Source organism: Ptychodera flava, chromosome 3 (genome assembly GCF_041260155.1).
Source record: "Ptychodera flava strain L36383 chromosome 3, AS_Pfla_20210202, whole genome shotgun sequence".
NCBI classification, from domain to species: domain Eukaryota; kingdom Metazoa; phylum Hemichordata; class Enteropneusta; family Ptychoderidae; genus Ptychodera; species Ptychodera flava.
In genome coordinates this window covers 40,991,529-41,014,701 of record NC_091930.1, presented here as the reverse complement: position 1 = coordinate 41,014,701, position 23,173 = coordinate 40,991,529, and the positions used below count along the sequence as shown (strand labels likewise).

The 23,173-nt window shown below is 39.2% G+C and overlaps 2 protein-coding genes across 3 annotated transcripts; one reads left to right on the top strand and one right to left on the bottom strand.

The window, feature by feature from the left end:
- Positions 1–309: 309 nt before the first annotated feature.
- LOC139130031 (protoporphyrinogen oxidase-like) lies at positions 310–15,237 on the bottom strand. Its single transcript, XM_070695749.1, has 10 exons — positions 15,048–15,237; positions 12,995–13,129; positions 12,170–12,418; positions 6,238–6,385; positions 5,729–5,922; positions 4,959–5,019; positions 3,941–4,059; positions 3,249–3,362; positions 2,706–2,897; positions 310–2,118 (listed from the first exon to the last, which is right to left on the bottom strand). Exons 1-9 carry the CDS (start codon positions 15,141–15,143, stop codon positions 2,805–2,807), a joined length of 1,209 nt encoding a protein of 402 aa, XP_070551850.1. The 5' UTR covers positions 15,144–15,237; the 3' UTR covers positions 310–2,118; positions 2,706–2,804.
- Positions 15,238–15,276: 39 nt separating this feature from the next.
- Positions 15,277–22,949, top strand: LOC139130030 (nephrocystin-3-like). 2 transcript variants are annotated; one of them, XM_070695748.1, is made up of 3 exons: positions 15,277–15,420; positions 17,538–17,661; positions 18,639–22,949. In XM_070695748.1, the coding sequence occupies exons 2-3, from the start codon at positions 17,556–17,558 to the stop codon at positions 19,088–19,090; spliced, it is 558 nt and encodes a 185-aa protein (XP_070551849.1). In that variant the 5' UTR covers positions 15,277–15,420; positions 17,538–17,555; the 3' UTR covers positions 19,091–22,949. The 2 variants fall into 2 exon arrangements, with proteins under 2 accessions (XP_070551849.1, XP_070551848.1); XM_070695747.1 differs by having other exon boundaries at positions 15,281–15,420; positions 17,300–17,661; positions 18,639–21,087.
- The last annotated feature ends 224 nt before the right edge of the window (positions 22,950–23,173 follow it).

Below are 23,173 nucleotides of genomic sequence, written 5' to 3'. Positions count from 1 at the left end.
ATGTGAATAGGGCTAGCATTAGGAATCTGCATACCACATAGTGTGAAATTGATATTGTGGATTGGTGAAAAATACTTGAACAATGATGAAAACAAACAAACAAATTTAGCGCTTTTTGAATAAATCTGAATGTGAGCATTGTTAGAAGCAGTGCTCCCAGGAGAAAAACTTATAGAGTACTGACTAATTTACATAACAATAAATGTAATTGTTATGGTAATGAGTTTCTTTTGTTTACCAAATATTAAAGAGTAGAAGCCACTACTCTATAATGCTCTGGGGAGAACACTGAGGAGCATATCCATCAAATATCAAAGCATTACAACAGAGTATGTTTATTAAACAAAACAATTGATGGCTATTGTGTCAATATCTTTTATTGCACAGATCAATGTACATCCACTGACAGTGTAATATATACAACATATCATGGAAGAATATCATGAATTATATCATACCAGTATATTGATGGTGCAAATACAGCAATCTGATCTGTTGAGATGGTAAAATAACCAAGCTATATTCGTGATAAAGCACGGTCAAGCTCTGGGCAAGAGCAAATCCTTTTTTGATGTTCCAAACGAGAATTTCAATATACTGTTATGATATAATAGCACATCCAGCGACACGTATACCACTCGATTTGACCAGTTCACTTTATATATGCACTCGCTATTGCTTGTGCAAATATGTCGTGAACTGGTCAAATCCATTGACATACCGTTGCTGGGTCTGCTTAAATATTTCACCTGCAAATCTATCAGCTCTCTTCAAGTCTTCTACAAAATTTACAGCATTGCTTTATGTGCCATGAGTCAGTTTTAGGAATAATGTCTTCACACACTGAAGTGTTAATGTAACTGGTGAACACATTTGTCAAAGTAGTGTATGATATCCCGGAGCAATTTTTGAAGAGTTCACACAGTAGGTCACGGGTGTCAATTATATGTTTCTCATTTGTTTTTATTCACAAACCAGCACTTTATGTATATGCTATGATTAGTGGTTTGTGCTCAGAATCAGATTGACGGGAAGTGATATCAAGGTTACCCTGTTACAACTTTTGACGATGCCAGATAGCCCAGCTCATAAAACAGTAGGGGTATTTGTGACCAAAAAACAGAGACACATCTTCACGAACCTTCCCTTTGCTAGGATTCAGTCACCTATTTTCACCATGAGTGAAGCTGTTTGTAGCGGCTGGCCTGATGTACCTCATTTGTATCGTGATCATGTGATAGGAAACACATTTACCTTATGTCAACTTTTGTACAGTGACATGATGCCACATCACAGTATGCAAATGGTTACATAAGACTCACATAGATCTACCGCGTGCTCAACTGATGACCGATGACCTTAGAAGCTGGTCTAAAGATGAGAGAGACTGTGGCCACCATTAGCAGTGTCATTTTGGGTAAAACTCCTCACTGTGAGTCACTTCTGAAATGACAAACATTCTGTGTTTGCTAATAAAATGTTTTACTGTGTTTCAACTCAATAAATTTGATGTATACAAGGTCCTATTGGAAGGTCATGATAACAATGATGAAAACTTAAACAGTGCCAATATCTCAAGGAAAATGGGCTGTACAATTTAAAAAGATCAACAATCATTAGGCACATGCCTTGTTATATAAAAAGACACATATACAACAGAATTTCAGATGACATCAATTTAAAATTTTGCCATCCATGTCCTGAGTATTCAGTTCATTCTATTGTCATGACTACTCCAGTGTCCTAGCAAAAACTTTCATGCAAGTAATTCACCTGTTGAGTGCCAATTCAGCCACTGAAATCAAAACTGTGCTAGAATTTGAGGTGAAAGAAAAACAAATGGTTTTGTTACTCCAACTTTAACTGCCCCATTGAAATGCCACATAAAGATTGGAATTATACTTGACGGTTAAACACCTCACAATCACATGTATCTTTATATAATGAATGTGAAGTCAGAATGTTCGCTCTATCAAGGTTTCACTGATCACCTACAAAGTAGCTTTTCCACAGTCTTCTTGGAGTTGAATATACAGTCATTGACACTCACACCCCTGTAAGATGCTCCTGTGATCATCAGTGGCAACCGCTCTGCTGTAAGGTAATCGTCTATTTCATCTACAGGGTAGGGAACACAGATATAGACAACTGCTTACTAGATGTTGCAAATGCATGTACATGAAGTGAAGGAGTTAAGCATGCACTTTGATAATAACTTTGTAATACCTAATGGTGTGACTGCAGTCAGGAGTTTGTGCAGATTTAACTCATCATGGCCCAGATCTGTTTACAACATGTGATGTAAGCATGCAACAAATATGGTTTTCTACCATTGCTCATGTTGATAGCTGTGACTTGTAAGTCGTCACGTGTTTGAAAAGCAGCAAACAACAGAACTTCAGCTACATTTTGATCATCTACATCTGTCGATTAATAAGAAACTATGGGTGAAAATATATTTTTCGATGACGTAAGAAAATCACTTTGCTATTCTGTGAATGTTTGCTGGAATTGTCTAATTACAGAAAAGAGCGGGTGCAAAAAATATCCTTGCTAGCAATTTTACTCTCTTTGTTTGTACGCTTGAATAACACACAAGAAGTTGCAAGAAGCTAAGTCAGTGTGTTAGCATTATGTATATGTCAAAACTCACTCGGCAGGCGGGTTGGGGGATGGGTAGGGGACACAATAACACTTCTGCTTACCAACAACCTGGCTATGGCCCACTCTGTACTGTGTGATGCAGTCCTTTTGGATTGTGACCAGAGACTTCAAAGGGGTGGCTGCAATGCCAATGTGATCTTTCAGTGTTTCCAGGCAGTGTTCAGCAGAAACTCTGGACTCACTCCATCAGCTTCTCCAAAAAGGTCATTGAACCAGTGACCTCCCATCATGCACTACAAGAAAATGATTACATGTGCAAGGAGCATGTGAGTTAGAAATGTGTTGCAGGAATTTGACACTAAACTTGTCAGAATTTTAACTTGACTCAAGAGGCGCTGTTCAATGCCCCTTTCCTAGACCATCCACACTTGTGATATTATCAAAGGCAGCTTTGCTTTGATTCCGTGGTGTCTTTAGCCACATAAGCTACATGAATTATCATAATTGACTTGATATTATAATGACACGTTATTTACATGAATATGTTCAATCATTCGCAAAACTGGGCTAGCACCTGGCTCTTCCATAGATAGCATTTGAAAACCAGATCTTCATGTGTGCTGTATCAATGGGATAATACTCACTGTGATTCTGGTAGTCCCTGGCCCTGGTCTGTCATGCTGTGGAAATGTACAGGAATCATATACAACACCCAGCAACTTTGACCTTTCCCAGGACGGTACTAGGTATCCAAAACCCTATCCACATAGAGAAAAGAAACTTTGATTGCAAAGTTGTCTATATTTTTCTAGTTTTTACATGTCAATGGCAACAAAGCTATAACTCTGCATTGGTTTTTAATCACAGATAAATCAATCTTATGCAAATTGTTCAGATACACTGTGAATGACTTAATGATAATGGTTATGTTTCCCTTTCACTTTAACATTGTCAGAATTGACATTCACAGAGGTGACAAAAAATTTTCTATCAGTCTATTGTTGTTATAAAGACCCTATCAAATTACAAATATAGAGGTAAGTACAGGAGATGTGTTTTGTTTCATAATGGAGGGATTTTGTCTACTCTTGGACATGTCTCTATTTATGATATCACACTATTACACCGGTTGATTTTTTTTCCCAAGCAAAGAGGTAAAATTTCAATGGTTTTTACCTCTCTAATATGGACATCTTGCTATTATGGGCATTTTTATTTCTAATGGGTGCGCTTGGTAGAAAGATTTCAGTGTTACTGCTAAAAAATAGCGACAAAGTATCAAACTAAAGAACACATGTGTAATATTAACTGATAGATATAATCAAGAATTCTTTACCTCTTCTGGTAGAACAGCACCTTCAAACTCCAAATTTATGACAGCCACCGTCACGCTGTCTATTTTATTTAGAATCTCTGCTAGGGAACTGTGTTCGTCTGGTAAGACAGCGGCTAACACTGAAACAGTAACACAAGTATGGTGATCATTACTATCACAGAATTCAATTGTTTCTTTCTCAATTTTCCCCAGACGCTTTTAGGTACATTTGTAGTTTGCCTCAAAATGTATGTACCTTGATGGACAACAACACTCAATACAGTTAACTGCACTACATTTGCTATTCTCACAAATTAAATTTCTGAGAATTGAGAGACATATCAATTGCATTACTGTATTTATATCAAATCGATGTTGTTCAGAAAGACAGTCCTTCACATGAGGTCACAAGTTCAGAGGTCATTTGGTCAAAGCTAGTCCCAAACTACCCAATGAATTATGACAGAAATAAACATGCATACATGGTATTCATATTTCCTGTGAGTAATTGGTGATACCCAGGTTGGTACATACGTGTCAGACGAACACTCAATATCATCTTCTTGGTCATGCTTGCATCATTCAGTTTCAAAGACTTGCATTGACCGATTTTTGGACTGGCAAAGTCAAAGGCCATTGCAACAAGTTTTTTCATAGTTTGCAAAAAGTTGTTTATAGTTTGACTGTCACACACTGGAATTACTATATCCATTGGATACACTCATACCACACAACATCTTACGATTTTGATGGCATTTCAAACAGCACTACACACTGCATCTTTTGATGAGCAGGCACTACTTGCATTTAAAATGCACATGTCAATATCTGTACAAAATTATGCTAATGAGATATGTTAATCTGTTCACCCCTATTCCTGTAAACAGGTCCACAATCACCATTGATAACAATGGGTTTGGACTAAACCATAGTGGTGAAAGGGTTAAGGAAAAGACGGACAGAGAGAAAGAGAGAGAGATAGAGAGAGAAGGAGGACAGGATGTACACTTCAGTGAAATAGAAATTAACCATGGCTTACCTTTGGCAGGCAAGGTACTGATGACATGATCTGCATCAAAATGTTTGTCTTCAGAGCTGATCTAATGCACGAATGAACAATTTGTATGCAAAGGATGACAGATATTGTTATGCACATCAATGATGATGGAGATTTACCACAAAGCAAGTCCATATACAGTGACAAAATATCCATTTTCCGAACCGCATTAACCTGTGAGCTTGGAAAGTCATATCCCCTGCTCTCCTTTGAAGTACAGTGAGTATTTTGTTTGCAAATTTCCACTCTGGGTTTAAAAGCAGCACTGAGAAGATGATGGAGCATCTCGAAACATACAAGAAATTACAGAATCAAAAGTATTGTGGTATGTTATATTTGCAAGCAACAAGGGTTTGACAAAATTAGGGCAATATCTTGCTACACACCAGTATCAAATTTACCAATATTTGCAATTCAACATGGCTGCCAACCCTGTGTTAACTCCATGGGGAAACATAAAACAAAATTTTTAGACTTTCGAAAAACAAAGACAGTGAAAATTGTTCTTACACCAAGAGCTTTAAAATGAGCTCCCACAAGTGGTAGATATAGAATTGTAAGAGTTTGAGAGTCCGAGTGTCTGTCCCCACGGCACTTTCTACCTTGAACTGTGTGCACAGCTTTCACAACAATCACACACTATTTTGTAATATGCCAAAATTTATGAATCTGATTTTTTTTATTTGCCCCTGAGTATCAAATTACCAAATAGCTTAATCTAAGCAAAATCTCACAATGATTCATATACCTACCTTAACCATATTGTCTGCTGTAAATTCCATTGATGTACAAGGTGCACATTTGTGAATTTCAACCCCATACTTTGTTGTTAGGGTTTCTGCCAGGGTGTCTGTCAGTCCTTGTAGTCCCTGTTTCAGTGTCCATATTGGCCATCGTTCTTTCCTTGCTCTCTGAACTAAGGCACAGCTGTCTTTGGGCACAGGGTCTGAATAATTTATGAATAGACGACTCTGAGAATATGTTTTTATCAAAAACGTGATTTGGGGAATGTTAATATGACATTACACAACGGTATAATCAAATTTATAGTGACTGACTTTTTACTGCAGAGAAAACATGATCAGATATTTATGCAGTACTTCCGTGCATACTTCAGTTACAGGCACACCATCGGACATAGAGGGCGCACTTTGTAAGCTGACTGTAAGGATTAAGCATGAGGTTCATGAATTATTGATATACATGTATGATGCACACACAGGAACTATGACTTGGTCTCTTGCTAAAAGATTCTTTTTACCTTTCTTGCCGAATAATTCCCCTTTGACGATTGATCCGTGTTGCCTTGCAGGATTGAAAATGACTGGAAAACAGGACTTGGCACTCAGCTGCCTGGCATCACCAGCAAACACACCGATACAGAGTGGATCAATGACGTAGTCGGCCAGCTGTGATCAAATGATAACATAAAATGTGAAAAATGTCTACATAAAAATTTGGATAGACATTTTTTTGAACTTGAATATTATCAAAATTTATCGACCGAATAGAACGTATTCACTCAATGACATCTTTTTACTGAAATTTATTGCAATTTGAAGAGAGAAGTTACGCTGACAGATACAAATGACACTATAAAATTGCGTTTGAAATTTGATTTGTTAATATGAGGCAAGGGAAATATGTCAAACTGAAAGTGACAAAAACTCAGGCATGGTGGTCAGCACTGACAATGCATTGCTAAATTGTTAAAATATACCAGTAATAACAGTGTTTTTACAAACAAAGCAAATCAAACTTTAATAAATATGCAACAGCAGCTCAAGATGATTATTCAAGAACTAAAAATGTTTTTTAACTTAAGACGGAACAAATATGAAATAATGTAAAATATGTAAAGACACAGTTGATAGACCTTTGACATTCAGAAGTGAGTTACAGAGTTTTAACAATTTGTTAGATTTTCCCTTTTTTTTATCTCATTTACATATTTTTGCCGCTGACATGTTCATTTGAACAAATTCACATCTCCACTCCTGGGTGCACCTTAGTACACCAATTACTAAGATGGTAGGTGCTGCAGTTTTGAAGTTTTTGATGTGGACGAACATACATCCGCACATACTAACATACATACATACATATGTACAGGCATACAGATGCCGCCGACCTGTACCATATGAGCTCTCCTTGGTTTACATATACCAAATGTGAGCTAAAAATTAACCCTAATTCTGCAAATTTCAAGTTGGCTAAAACCACCAATGCATGCTGTGTCCCCTACATCATATATGTTGCATTTTAAGACAGACGTGTATATTTGAAGGTCCCTGAAAACAGAGACACTGTAAACCAGCGTGCGAAATTAACGCTGGTCCGCTGGTCCGAGACCAACAGAATCCCGACGGACCAGCAGTTTTTCCAGACCACTGGTCCTTCGGACCAGCGCAAAATTCACATAATAATTTTGAAATCGAATTTGTTTGGCTATATATCCAACTATTTGTTGGTCCGATCCAGCTCCGCTTGCATGAGTTGTTTTTCCTAGTTTTGCTACTGCAGTACATAACGAATTACCAACTCCTCGGACAGAGAACGACAGCTGCTGTAGCTAAAACGTTTTAAAATAGCGCACGCAATAGGCCAAACCCGGAATTCGAATCGACCACGGTACAAACAAAGCCATGTGCGCAAACGCGCATAGACGTACGTGTATTTCCATACGCGTTAGTACACATGTGGGTTTGTTTGTACCGGCATCACGTGATTATTTGGGCGTACTGAGTCTGTAGAACCCACGCGTCCTTTTTATTCCGGAGTAGAACCATTGGCCGATTTCACATGCAGGCTATTATTTTGACCAATCACAATTTTTGATACTAACAAAGTTTGTTAGAAGGTCATAGGTCTTGCAAGTCTGCTGTCACACGTGCGCGACCTGACTATGCTGTTCTAATTGCTCTACCAATATGTGGTGTGAGCCCCAAAAGAAGAATACAAAAAACAAACGACAAGGAGAAGCAACAGGCAAGAAGGGAATACGATGCCAAAGAAAAAAAATTGTGCTGTTCAGATAACCCGACCTACCCTATTTTGTGCCCGCCGACCCTAAACTTTTTATAACTACGTAAACACGGAATTAAAAAAAAAACAAAGGAAAAACCCGCAAAATCGAGTGTTCGTTACTTGGCGTTTGAGATTACTTGAACGAGGATGTCTCTTACGTTTTTATTCCTTTTATATGTATGATACGTTTTTCTGGAAATGTTGTAGTCAGTGTTTGATCGCCCCGAACCCCTGAAAAAGTGCATATTTGAAAATAAAAATATTTTGAAAAAAAATCCTCGTCGACCTACCTATCTTTTTTTAAAAGCCACGATATCGGTGCAGCACAATTTATTATTGATTTTTTTTTTGCCTAATCCAGAAAGAAAAAAACCGCGATCTTTTCGGCATGCATGGCAGAATGAGTTCCGCGACTGGTTTTTACTTGATAAGTCGAAGATGTATGTACTGCATGCCATGCCGACGAGCACTACATACGGTGATCTCTCTGCCCGTTAGGTAGCGGCATATCTTGTAAATCTGCTTTCTCAACTTATTCTAAGGATCCGTTTGTGGTTGGTACTGACAACTTTAGACTCTCGAATTTAGTCTCACACGTACAGTTAGTCAGAGGTTCATAAAATCGCAGTGGAACACGCTAAGAACCGCAATATAATACTGAGACTTGTTCCCATGTAGTAGAGATATGAGATGAAAACTGAAAGACTTTTCCCATGTTTATTTGAAATGAAAACTGGAATTATTTCCCATGTTAATTGAAAATGAGGACTGAAAGAATTTTTTTCATATTAATTGGAATGAAAACTCATGAGGGGAACGCTCCATTAACTTGGACGTACCCGAGTAACCCGAGTTGGTTATCAGAGGATTAATCTCTATGTCAACATATGCGAACAGATTATCTTTTAGTGTAAACAAAACATTAGCACTGCCGGAACTACTTTTAGCATGGCCCATGCCGTGACGGCTCTTGTCCGGCACTCATGATTTCCGACCAGCGTTAAAAGTGCCGTCCAGCACTTGCTGTTACTTTGAGGTCATCATTTAGTTCATAAAATTGCATGAAGAGTTTACAAAAACAATGGTACTATAGAATCCCTTTCAAATAAAATGCTGTTTAAACAATACTAGCAGTTAATTAACGTACGCTGATTTTGCATACCAAAAGCTATTTTTGTATGAATGTTTATACCCCTATAAAAGAAAGTACGGTAGCGAAAATCAGCACAACAAAACAGGACTTTTACTAAAACGTACTCTTTCAATTTCAGTTCAGACTCACATTGCGGAAAGGTGCATGCAATGCAATGAAAGTCACGAGCAAACTTTGGTGTCAACGGATCCAGTCTTTGAATTATCAATGAACACTCACTTATTTTTCTGGTCAAAAGCCAAAGGCTACTTGTCCATCGCAACAAGCCTCTCTGTTTGAATCCGCGTGTTCATTTTTAGCCGGATGCGGCCAAATTGACCAGCAACTTCCGTATTTTGGCCGGCTTCGCTCTCTAGCCCCGAAATTCTGGTTTTGATAATAATATTTTGATATTTGTTGTCTTGCAAGCCGGAGATAGCCTATGTGGCTATATGTAGTCTAGCAATTTACGCGGTGAACTTGTTGCTATCTAGTATCAGCCTGTAGTACCGCGATCTGCGAACGTGTACTGTACTGGGAATCGCTCTCGAGGTCATCCTTGCTTTCCCGACTACAGCCCGAATTATTCCGACGTTCACATCGGGTGCAGCTTACCATTGGACTGACGTTACGCCCACCAATAGCCGGCCATTTCCGAATAAAGCCGACGTTTGTTTCTCTCAAACGCGAAAGAGAAGAAAGTCTCAAACGCGGAAGAGAAAGTCGACGTTCCAGAGCTTTTGTTTTCTGCGTAAGAGTTGGGCCTTGTCTGATGGGTAGGTTTTTGATCAAATGTAAAGCAACCAAAAGTTACTGAGTCTCATTTTTCATACTTTTGAAACGCCACGTCAATCCATCCATAGTCGATCATAGATCTACATCGCGTTTTGTGGAGGGGCCGTGGTTAAGCGGAAGGGAAAGTCTACGCGGGAGTCTACGCTTGAAAACGTTGATTTTCTGCGTAAGAGTAGGACTTTATCTGTTGGTTTTGGGAGGTTTTAGATCAAATCTAAATAAACAAACGATTACTTGGTCTCATTTTGCGTACTTTTGAAACGTACGTACCACACCCCTCTGTCTATCCACCGGTCTGGAAACGCCTATTGTAAAAGGTGTCAATCACCTGCCCTGGACCGCACAGCCAAACCACGATACGAGGGGCAGTCACGTGATAATGCGTAGCTTGGGTTTGTCCTGCATGCCACAGTCCCCGATTGTGTGTACGCTTTTCTCGAATTTTCGCTGTTTTTGGCTCTATTAAGTGTTCTCTGCGTCTATCTACGACACGAAGACAGAAATCATCATATCTTGAAACCGATGTTTGTTTTTCGTGATCCTTCTCCCATCGTAAATGATGATAGTGTGCGATAATTTCTGGGTTGATCGCTGCGAGTGTGTTGACGTAGCACAAGCAACGGCTGGAATCAAACCGGAAAATTTGTCGTCGCTTTCTCTTGCAATGCTAGTATTCAGTGCCTCCAAATATGATAAAATATGTTTTCTGTGTAATATTCTGTGAAATCATGTCTGTTAACTGAGCAGAATAGGAAAGACAACTGCAGAAATGCATGGATAGAGGGACTGTGGGTCGACCGATATTGCATTATGTGTAAGCTTACTGTGTCACGATCGACTAATCGACTGCAGCTGTGTTGTACACATACGGGGTCGTACAGGTTGACGTTGGGTGTCGTCAATTTGAATTTTATCAAACATGAACACTGGAATTTAGCTCTCTTTTTCAATTATATTCAACATCACCAAAAATCAATGGTAAGCTTGCGAATTCGTTTTATTGTGAAATTAATACCGTGAATTAAATCACTGAAAATTGTGCCGTCCGCCGACCGGCCTCGTTAACTGCCTCTACTATTTCTCCTTTCTTATAATATGTACGAGTGGCCATACTGTTTACAGACGGATCCGGCTAGCATTCATTGACTTAAATTCGCTCCATACGAGATGTAATGTCACAGGATACGCGCAGCTCTTGGAGTCCTTACTCACTCGTTAAGTTGTTTGCAAGTGCAGAAAAATCTCGCCACATGGAAAGAACGTTTCATGCTGTGCTGATCACATTTGCATATACGATCAATGCGCGTTACTGAAGTGAAGCGTCCGAAAATAGGAAACTTGAATGAAAATGAACGAAGAACAATATTTTGTTTCACCATAATTCTAAAACTTAGTTTAGAGCCTAAATTAAAGAATAAACTAGATTACTTGCATTGAAAAAGGGCAGTTCACTTTTTCCTGTCAACATAGTTCCATGTGCAAGCATATGTGTGTGCCCGTGGTATTGAGTGAGTCGTTACAGCCCTGACGTTCCTATCATAGCACCAGCTCGATAAGATAATCGCAACAATGGAAAATTAACACCTTGGGGATTAAAAGTCTTCTGTTTGTCACCCGAGTTGGCAGGCAGCAACTCGGGTTTCAGGTACCATCAAAGTTAATGGAGCCTTCCCCTAATGTGAAATACTTTTTCCCATGTTAATTTTGGAATGAACTATAAAACCTTTTCCATAGAGATCTGGTTCTTGGTGATACCTACCTGTAGTCATGGCATATATTATTGAGCAAAAAAAGATTAAATTTTAAAATATATATTTGTTCATTTATTTGTATCAATATTATATAACAAAACCAGAGTAGGAGAGACTGATATGTACCATGTTATCAGCTCTTTTCAATTGAAAGTACATTTTTGAAGGGCTTTTTGTCAGTTTTCTGTTGGACCAACATACATCAAGAAGGACCAGTAGATTCCCTTTGCTATGGTCCTTCGGACCAGCATGCATTTTAAGTTAATTTCACACACTGCTGTAAACATACATTTTACTGACTAAACCTGCAATAACACAAAGTTCTAATTTGGTGAAACATGTATACATAGATTTGGCTCAACACCGCTTTTTACCAACTCAGCAGATCTAGGGAAGTGATACTGCCTTGCAGGATGAGGGTTAATATATTAGGTCAGTATTTTAGGATTGGGCTAAAAAAACTCCACAGAAGGAGAGTGTTATCTTACCTCTTGGCCCAGCCTTTTCCTGATAAAATCATGAACACTTTCATCGTCCAGGATTTTCTCCTTGATGAACGGTTCTTTGAGAATGTGTGAAATGAGAGGCTTTGAGAAAGGCGGCCTTCTTGTCAGCAGTGATTTCAGACTGGAAGGCAGTTGATGCAGCTGTTGGTTTGCATAGATGAAACGTTTCTTTGCACCAGGGTGGTCACGAAGTACAGGAACAACGCTGTCTGCAAGGCCAAGATCAGAAATCTAAAATGAAAGATGCAAGAAGTTATAAAAGACCAGTAATCCAGAGACATTAACTGGCAGACAATGGCTCTACAATGATAATTTAATTCTTTCACCACCAATCCCTGTAACAGGTCCTTCCACACAATTGAAAACAATCAGGAAATTCAGTAGAAAAGTCAGAATTTCAAAAGGTTGAAGTTCTTTTCTTGCTTAAAGCTTACTTTAGTTGCATGATTCAATCTCCATAGGCTGTATCTTTTGGCTATTTTTTCAGAACTTTTGTTTTGTGGTTTCCCTACACTTTCTGCATTGAATCCCTAAACTGTAATTTAATGCCAAGTATTTACCATATCAACACAACCTATATGAGTATAATCTCCATTGTTATTGTTGAAAATTGTATTCAAGTCCGGACTAGAATTCATTTGTAAACAATAAACAATGATCACTACACACATGCAAGCTGTGTTGACAAAAAGAATACTCGAAATTTCAGCATGACAAACGGATTAGGGTCAGACACGGTAGTTGATATACAGAAGCAGAATACTGAAAAACTTGCCACAAGTTACAGCTTATGTCCCTTTCACTTACCAGTTCCAGGCTGTTTCTTCCCACCACCCCAGCGGGTCTCATACTGCGTGGTCCATGTTCGAATACACCGCCATCTTCATTAACAGTTGTGTTGACCCATCCACCAAGCCGACTGCTGGCCTCTAGAAGAATTATCTAGGATAGAATAAGAAAAGATTTACAAGTCATGTCATGGTGCAACTGGCATGTGTTACCACACACACTAGAAATTCAATATGTTTTACTCAGTTCATAGAATGGTGCAAAATTACATTTGAGATTGTTGTTGTAATATCGCAATGCAGACATTCAAAAGGAACGATTGAAATAGAATAATACTATATTCATGACTCCTGAGGAACCTTGCAGTCCTGGGTATACGTGAATCAGTATTTTGTCACTTACATAGTTCAAAGGCAGGGAATTACTTGTACTTCATATGTACTTGCAACAAATTGTCTGTTGCTTATGTTCACCAAAGAAAAATGCTATTTGATGATGCTACTGAGAAACTGGTAGTACATGTAGTTAGACAGAATCAGAAAAAATAAATATTAGCTCGTTTTATTGAAACAGCTTATAATGTAGGGAAATCCCTTTGTCATTACCAATGTGAATTTATTTTATCCATTCTATTTTACAGTGACTTGTAAGCCAAACAGAGCTGGTTGTACTATAGTTCTTTTTGTGTCAAGTACAGTATGTTAGATTTTCCTCTCTTTACCTGTAAATGTCACTATTATACGTGAACCATAACACACCATTGATGCAATGGTACTGGTATGCATTCATAGTAGCCTAGGCAATCTCAGCATTTCAATATCTGAAAACCAATTAGCCACAAACAGTTGTAACTTGTATTATATCAGCATAAGCAAGTCCCCATTACTACTCTCTTCTGCTTGCTATGGATACGTCCGATAGCTGTACACCATTGTTACTTTACATCGATTTATTTTTTAGAGTCACACAGGGCGGTAAGTTGATGAAAGGCATCGGGTATAAGTTAACATCACTGAACATGGTTCAGCTCAGACAGTGATGTAACCCCTAGCTATCGTAAGGTTGACTACATCACTGCAGCTTGTGCAATCTGATTAAAATCAGATGTAGAGCACGGCGACGTCTTTACTTACGCGGTATAGAGGCGACAGCAAGAGAATACCACGTAAGTAAAGACGTTGCTGTACTCTACATCTGATTTAATCAATGCAGCTAGACAGAGCTAGTATTGCCCCAAGACTGAGGCTTCTGCGCCTTCGTCCCATGACGGACGTCTTTTTTATGTCTATGGTCTACACGTGCAAAAATAACGACGTTTTTGACGTACATGGTCAGACGAAGGCCGAAAGACGTTGAGATCTTGACTACACATGGAGCCTGGAGGTAATAGGGTTTAGACGAAAGTCTATTACCTCCATTGTGACATGGTCTACATAACGTGCAGGCCTGTGATTACTCTCTTTACATTACAATTACAGACTGTACCTAAACTCAGCCGTACAGCCCTGTGACTGCTTTGTAAAAAGAAAAATCAAATGGGACCACCTTGTCAAGTATGTGCTGTTACAGGAGTACCAAGCTAGGTACTTCCGTGGCAGCATACTTGACAACGTCCATCACAAGGCCTTACACCATGGAGCTACCAAGCAGCAGCAGAATTAGCAAAGCTAGCCCCCTGCGTACAGGTATGTGTGTTCCCGGCGTTACACGGCCTCCACCACAGCCCTGCAACGGTCTATGGAGATAACTGGCGAGATTCAAAATGGCGATCTCCATTGGTAAACAACTTGTCGAGTACGTTATGTTTCAGAAAACGAGCGGTTTTGGACGTTTACAAGTTGATCGCATCTTTTCTGGGGTAGGCCCGGTTAGGAGGTAAAGGTAGGCAGGGAAAGGATTTTGCCCTGATAGAGTAGAATTTCGGCCAAAAAGGCCGTTTTTTTTTCGTTGCGGTCCGGATCCGGACCACAGAGTCCTCAGTTACAGGGCTGTGGTAGAGGCCGTATAACGCTGGGACACACAGACCTGTACGCAGGGCTAGAGCAAAGCGTGGGACAGTCCACGTCCGCACCTTCTGAAAACGGGCTGCTGATGATTTCGCTAGGTAGTATGCAGATGCAAGACCACTTATGCCGCCTCCAAGAACAACGACCGAAGATGCAGACATGTCAACAGTCGTCTCACATCGTATAGCACAGAAACATGTTTGGAAATCGACGCTGAACGTGTTCCACTACGCCGCCATATTTACAGATTGCATTGATCATGCGCGATGAACCGAGGGAGGTCAAGCAGGGTTCAGTTTTACAACAAGCGAGTGATGTTTGCAGTGCAGTGGGACGACACAGAACAAAGCGATTCACGTCTGTTGGCAAACACAAAGGGATACGCCGTACCATCGGCAGATGTCTTTTCATTTATCGAGTCTGTCATTGGGATTTTCAGTAAGTTGACGTTTTATATATTACACTGAGGTGGGTTAGAGTCGAAAACAGAAAAGGGGAGGGGCTGCATGCACGTACCGTGGCGTTTAATATAGCTGCACTTCTCATGCTGGTCTGGTGAGTGACATACTGACATACCATGGTTTCGCATCCATGGGTTTCGACGTATAATTATAGGTCAAATTGTTCCGCGTACTCGTGGAAATATACCCATGTGTTTTGCATTATTCTCGATATAATAAACGATAAATTGATTAAGTCCCCCGGTGATTGGTTAGGGCCTTTAAAAATTCGTGACCACATTCAAACTGATCTGACTGGCCCGTTTCGTGTAAAATGCATGTTGATCTAAATTTGTGTCATCACACTTTAGCTGAAATGGCATATAATGTAGTATTTATTAGATATTATGGTATTTTAGTCAAACGCGAGTCTACTGGATTTCCTCGCTGTGCTGTGCTTGGCTGTGACTCACATATTCCCAACCGAAGTCCAAAGTCTACTGTGTTCTCGAGTGTGCTGTTCGATTCAGTCGCTTGGTTTCTGTATAGGCATCAGTGAATGGCCAACCGCTGTGTTTGTTTCTGCAAGTGAATGTTCCGCGTGTTTTATGAAACAAGGACGTATATTGCCAATGTCCCTTCCTACCTCAATTCCGAAACATGGCCCAGATACTTGATATGTGATGAGCTTGCCATATAGCCCTAATCCATGGAGGGAGTCGAGTCCCGTGCCAAAAGTAATCTGAGTAACGTACACTGACACCCCTCACATGTCGTGTGTTCGGGCTATTGACGGCGGTTTTGTCCTCCCCGAGCAGTAGAGGTAGTTGACGAAATGCCTCGACACAAACTTTATAACTTGTAATTTGCGAGTTTACCATTCTCTGAGTCCATAAACCATGATCGGATCCATCTGGCTGCCCGCCAACCTCGTAAACTTGTGTTTAGTTTACGTTTATATAGCTGAAATATCTAGGATAAATGTTGTGTGAAATATGGTTCATATGATATCAGACATATGGTGAGGGGTAAGCAAAATTGGAAACGCCATATTGAGTGTATTATCAGCAAATCGTACAATATGTTCATATATTAGTGTAACTGTTGTACATATGGTACCAGACTGCAATAATATGATGCTTTCCCATACACAATTTACATATACCGAAAATATTTGTATAACACATGTATAACCTAGCATTAATATACTAGTATACAGTCATCTGTAATCTAAATATGCCCATATACGGTCAAAGGGGCGTTCCTTGGTATTCAAAATGCCCATGTGAGGGCGCTGTTTTTAAAACGCGGCCACCCGCTTAAAATCTGTGATTGGTTAGATTTTCTCTTTCCATGGTAACTGTTGCAAAATTGGAACAGGTGACTGTGGTATATGTACTATGTATTGTATTATAACCTCGTTTTTGTTCGAAACAACTCACACGTTGCGCGAACAATGCACTTTGCACTCTAAGGTCACTGATATTTTATCCTCGTCACCACTTGTAGTATATGTACTATGTATGTATAGAGAGAAACGGAGGCCGTTGTTCACTAGTCTCAAGCATGAGGAGAGTCATACTTTATTCTGCACATGCGCACTACCATAATACGTCATTACATGAATACATTAGCATAAATTACAGTGACAGTATACCTTTAAGTGAGCTTTGATACAACTCACACCATTTTGGTATTCTTTATTGGTATTGCAGTTGGAACATTCTCTGGCATGTCACAGTTGCCTTTTCTGCAAATGCCAATTGTCTGAAATCAAAATTGTATTCACATGAGAAGTTAGATTTTTTTGAAAAGATTGGTGAATACACATTCTTAATATTCCATTCATTTCAAATATTTATCGTTTCAATCTTCAGATCTATGGAACACAGCTGTCTCTCCTGACTGATTCTTATATTCCTGTCACTCCTGTGTCTCACATTTTGTGTCTCTGTCTGTCTTCCTGTCTGTTTGTCTGTCTGTCACACCACTTGTCTACACTAGCATATTCCCCATTTCCCAATTAAACCCCTTTTTTTGCGTACACTCTCGGACTCTGGAACTTTTCCCTAACTTCTCCCTGTTGTTCCGCCTCTGTCCGTCAATTCTTGCCAGGTTTGACGTCGCACAGCAATGGCATGCATGCTCTGCTGTTTTGATCAGAAGACAGAAGACAATGTGGGATCAGCAGCGGCCGAACAGGTTCCCGCGGCATCTAGTCAGAGACAAATATCAGGAGGTAAGAAATACAAATAGTTTTATTTTTTTGTATCAATCAATCAATCAATCAATCAACTAGTTTTGCCATAATGGCAAGGGTTGTATGTCTGGAATATAGAGTTATTCTGGTAACTTAGTAATAAAAAATGATATGTTTCCATCGCTTCATCAAGTTTAAATTCTTAAAAGGCAGCATTCCAACAAATAACTGGACTGACACATAAGAACCGGAAAGAGACTTTGTAAATTGAATGGAAGGTGTCGTCAGAACTCTGCTCAAAGGTTGCCAGGGACCCCTACGACCGATGTAAACACTGTATCTGGGGTACGTCGGTGATTGATGAAGGTAAAATGTTTACAATGTATATTGTAAAATTTGAATGCTACAGATACCGTATGTCGACGAGCTGCATCTAGACATCATGCATAAAATACATTGTAAACAACAAAGTTGCACGGCACAGTTCCGACGACGCCCTCCTCCCTTTAACTTGCATGACAGGCTATAAGTATGGAGTATTTGATGCGTTGACACAACATCGTGCACTTCACACAATCTTCATCAACACACAACACCCAAAGCATAGGATTTAAGGAAGTATAATGCACCTCGAAAGTGAAAGACTTAAACTTTTCCTCTAACTTTGCTCAAGGGATCTTTCAATCATTCTCTTTCAAAATCAAGAATAAAAATAGGGTGTCACCGCGCAAATTTTGGTACTAGAGAAACAAATTACCCAAGATTTACCGATATTAGAAATTCAAAATGGCCGCCATCCCTGTGTTAACTCTATGGAGAAAAATAAAAATTTTCGAATTTCGAAAAACTAACCCGCTTAAAAGTTTTCTTTCACCAAGAGCTTTAAAATGAACCCCCACATGTGGTATATCACAAGAGAATTGTAAAAGTTGAGAGTCCGAATGTCTGTCCCCGAGGTGCGTTCTACCTTAAAGTCATACAGGCAGTCATCAGTATTTTTGTTTTTTATTCATCAGATAAATTAGTACAGGTCAAAGCGGAAAGCGAAAGATTTATGCTGGAGAAAAATTACTATGACGCCATCGCAAAACTGGAGGAGAGACTCAAGCTGGAGAGAGAAATCCACGGAAAATCCACTCAGCATGAGGATATTGCTGTCACCCTTGGCCACCTCGGGGAAATGTACTTTCGCCTGGAAAACTACGGAAAGGCGCAACTCTTCCTGATCGAATCGCTGGACATGTGGAAGAGGCTGCACCCGGATTACACGGAATACGTGGACGAGCGCCTCGCCTCCATGCTGACGATTCTCGGGAATGTGTGGGAGAAGCAGAAGGACTTTGAGAAAGCTGTGAAATATCACGAGGAGGCGCTGAAGATGAAGAAGGCGATAGAGGCGGGAGTGGCAACAAATGACGGAAGAGCGCCTTACCTTTCAACTCCAGGGCCAGCTGGATCAAGTTCTTAGTTTCTACCACAAGTGCCTATGCTAATTTTTGTTTACATCTTGTACAGAACACTATGGATACAAAATATTGGTCATTTGTAACTTTTAGACTGCCATTAACTGAGAAAATGTTTTCGTCTGATTTTTTTATGTAAGTATGGTTAATGGTAAAATGTACTTTTTGTCAATACTTTTTCTCATATACAATGATTCTTTACAAAATTTTGTTCAATTTGGCTTGTGCCTCATAGAAATACAAGGTTGGAGGCGGGTTAGTTTTGTAATTTGGCAACTGTGTCGCATCCCAAGTCACAAACATCTTGCATATATTTGATTTCTGTACGTACGTACGTAATTCCAAGATTTTCAGAGTTGTAAAAATACAGCTTCACAAAACATACTGTAAACACATATAGGCACTTGCAAGAACTATCTGACACTCCAGGTGTAGGGGAATTATCTATCATGGCACGGGAAAATTCCAGTACTCAGGCGTTGTCAAGGGGGTTAGCAAATCAGTGACAGCTGCTGAGAGAGATTGCCTCACCTCCCCCTCCCCTCACACACAAACCCTGACCCTTTCCATTTATATCTGAGGGGTATACAATTTTAACGCTCAAAGCAATCCTTATTGTTACTGTGATCCTTCTCAAAGTTTGATTTTATGTGCAAACTTGTTCCGAAAGAGGGTCACCAAATGAAACTAATTTCAAAGACAGGAGCGAGGGGACAATTTTGGAGGGTGTTGACTTAACGGAAGTCTTTCAGTTGCCGCGCCATGATTTGGTGTGCAGGATTTTGAAGCGCCTTGGATAATGCTGCACATAAAACTGATGGGTTTCTATATGCTCAGGGTGCACTGTACCAGGCGGACTTTGACCTTGACATGCAGATTGGATAGCTGTCATTTCTTCAAGAAATTTGCTACTTTTGAAGGGTGAACTTGACACAGTGGGAATATTTAAGAAGTCTATCAAATACACTTGTTGGAATCTCAGTCCAAAATAAAATAATGTACGGTATAATTTGTGTCAGTTACTTTACAGCTAGCAACGACATCGTCATCAGATTCATGCTTGCGTTTGATATAATGCCTCAAATTCAGTGATGATGATATCACAAAGACAGCAGAACAGTTGTCAAGGAAACAGACCAATTGCTTTCAAAATGCTTTTCAATCTGGAAACGTTTACTGCCATAAGTGCAATGAAATCTTTACAATCAGTGCCTTCATTTGTGAATTAATGGATAAAAAAGCAAGTGCAGTGAGCTATCCTTGAACTTAGTAGGTCAGAAATTGAATGATTCAGACACATGTTTCTGTGTATGATGAAAAGGGTAGTTTCTCAACTGCTCAAATTCACCAACAATGTTCTTGAACATCATTTAGCTTCCATTAAATCCATTCTTGGCATAAAGTATCTTCTAATGTGATGGATCATTTTGACTGTTTTCATACAATGTCAAAGGAAAAAAATTCAAAATAGATTTCCTGTTCTAAATCTTTACATATTGAAACTTTTTTGATAAATTGTAGGCATATTTTCCCTAGGACTCATCATGTATATAAGTCAATGTAGCGGTTAGGTATAGATATGCGTCTAGTCCTCCAGATATTTTGAGTTTAAAAATTAGTGAGAGACCGATTTTTTTGTGAAAATGTATTTTTGCAAAGTGAAGCTCCCATCGACACTGTTCTTTGTTCTACCGACAACCAAACAGGTAAATTTATGGCAGTCGTTCACCGTCTGTGAATAGGATTTTCACTTCCTGTTAACAAACCACAATGGGAACACTGTTCCATTGGAACCTTTGACCTCTTGTGAATGACAAATTATGCACAATTTTACTACTGGTTGAAGCCAGTTCAGAGGTCAGTCTCTGTCAGTACATGCAAAATTATATTATCTTGTTTGTCGAACGGTGTCGGATGTGAGGTGTGAAAATTCTGAACGAGTGCTTTGGACAATCTTTAAAAAATAAAACCCGAAATGCACTATCTTGCAGTTTTACAAATCAACATCATCCGTATGGTTCAAGTTGCTTCATAATACGATGCATTTTTGCCTCTGAAAATGCCATCATTTTCACACCAAAAAATTGGTCCCAGTGCTCCTGGAGTTGTTGCTGTCGTCACGAAAACTCACACAGATCGTGCCTTCACAATGGAGTTGTGCAGTAGTCAGTGTAAGCCCCAGAGGGGGAACCTCTGAAATACACAACAAATGTTGGGGATATAGATAGTATTTGCCAGGAAAGTGAGCCCAAAAGGGGAGAGAAATTACCTCACTTTGGGTCCCATGGCTTTATTTTTTACAGACCTGTGTGGGCTCTATGCAGGAGACTGTGTCACAGATGCTATAATGACTGTCCCCATGTTGGAACTTTCTTGACTGCCCCTACCCCAGGGGATTGGACATTCAGGAAATTTCACAAGATTGATTTCCAAATCTTCTACATAGGCCCACAGTGGGGGAGTGTGGGGGGTTGGGTCTGTCAAGGATGTTTACATTGGCTGCTTCATAACCGAAGGATTTTTTTACATTGTGTTTTACTGTATCAATTATTGGTTTGTATGTATTGATATTATGATGTATACTGCTTGAAGTTAGTTTTACCATATTGTTTCAGTTTAAAATGTTTAAACTTTTAAAGTGATAAGCAATAACAATCTGTGCCTTTTAAGAGACATTTTTATCTCTCACGTGTATCACCCTATTGTTGTAAAGTGTAGCCTAGTCCATATTATATGGTACTCTTTGTATAACTGGTTTCTATTCCACTACAGGTGTGATTTTTAATAACGTTTTGATAGCTAATAGTATACAGAAAGTTGGCCAAATTATGTATATTTTTTTCACTGAGCTGAACAATATACTGTTGATACCATGTAATTGTACAAACCTGTAGTATTGTACTGGCAGTCTGCTCATAATGGATATGTCAATTACAAGTTTAACGTAATTTCACCCCGATTCCCTGTGAACTGGTCCACAATCATACCATCACAATGGGTTCAGGCCAAACCAAAGTTGTGAAAAGGGGTCAATGGCTGTACTCATATGTGATATTTTTTCTGTTTTTGTCTTTAACGTCAACCAATCTTTATCGTTCTACTCCTAACCGCATGTTGAGATACATGGTGTGCAGCTTGTCAACTAATCATGTACATTGTGGGCAATTAACTCTTTGAGCGCCAAAGTCAATTTTTGTTCCATTTATAAAATATACTCTGGTAAATTTTTTTCAGATGTTTGCCAAAATTTTTGGTAAAAAACTGTAGCAAATAAAATATGATGTCTTTTTGGTCCAAAATTATCCCAAAAAAATAATGGAACAATTCACAAAAAGTGGTAAAATGTTGTACTAACATTTTGGCGGGAAAAAATTACGGCACTCAAGGGTTAAGTCAATTCTTGTCTGGACTAGAATTCAAATGGTAACAAAAACAGTGCAACCTACATGTATAGACGCTAAATAGTTTGATGTTTCACCATGCTTTGGGGAGCAGAACAAAACTTTCAATGACATACTGAACAAAAGTAACAGGAAAAAATTATCAATAGTTACAGGTACTGGCCTAGCACAGAATAATCACAGGATTGTCTCCTTATCTATGATGTTATGTAGATAAGATGGGTAACACGGTAGCACTCTACATGTGTGCTCGATTGAACTATTGTCAAAGTGGGTCACTCAACTACCAGTTCAATTTTTTATGTGAGCACCAGACTAGACACAGGTACCTGGTACAGTGTATTAGAGGTCAAATATTGGTCCTTGGTAGGACAAGCCGACATGTATTGTCAACCATCCAACCACAAGCTGATTTGACACGTTGAAATATTATGTATCAGTTTGCTATTGTGTTTTGGTCACCTGCATCCAGAAAATGAAAAATATGAAAAAAAACACGAAAAACTCCCAAATGGTCAATGCAATTGCCAAGAAGCATCTTACAGGCCAAAAAAAGCATTTCATTTTGGCCTATATGCCAAGGCTCCTATATGAAAGGAGATTTCTTATCGGGGAGCATGTTTCTGCTGTAGACTTTAATGTAGTGATAGCTTGGAATCTACACTGGTTTTAATTTAAACGACGAAC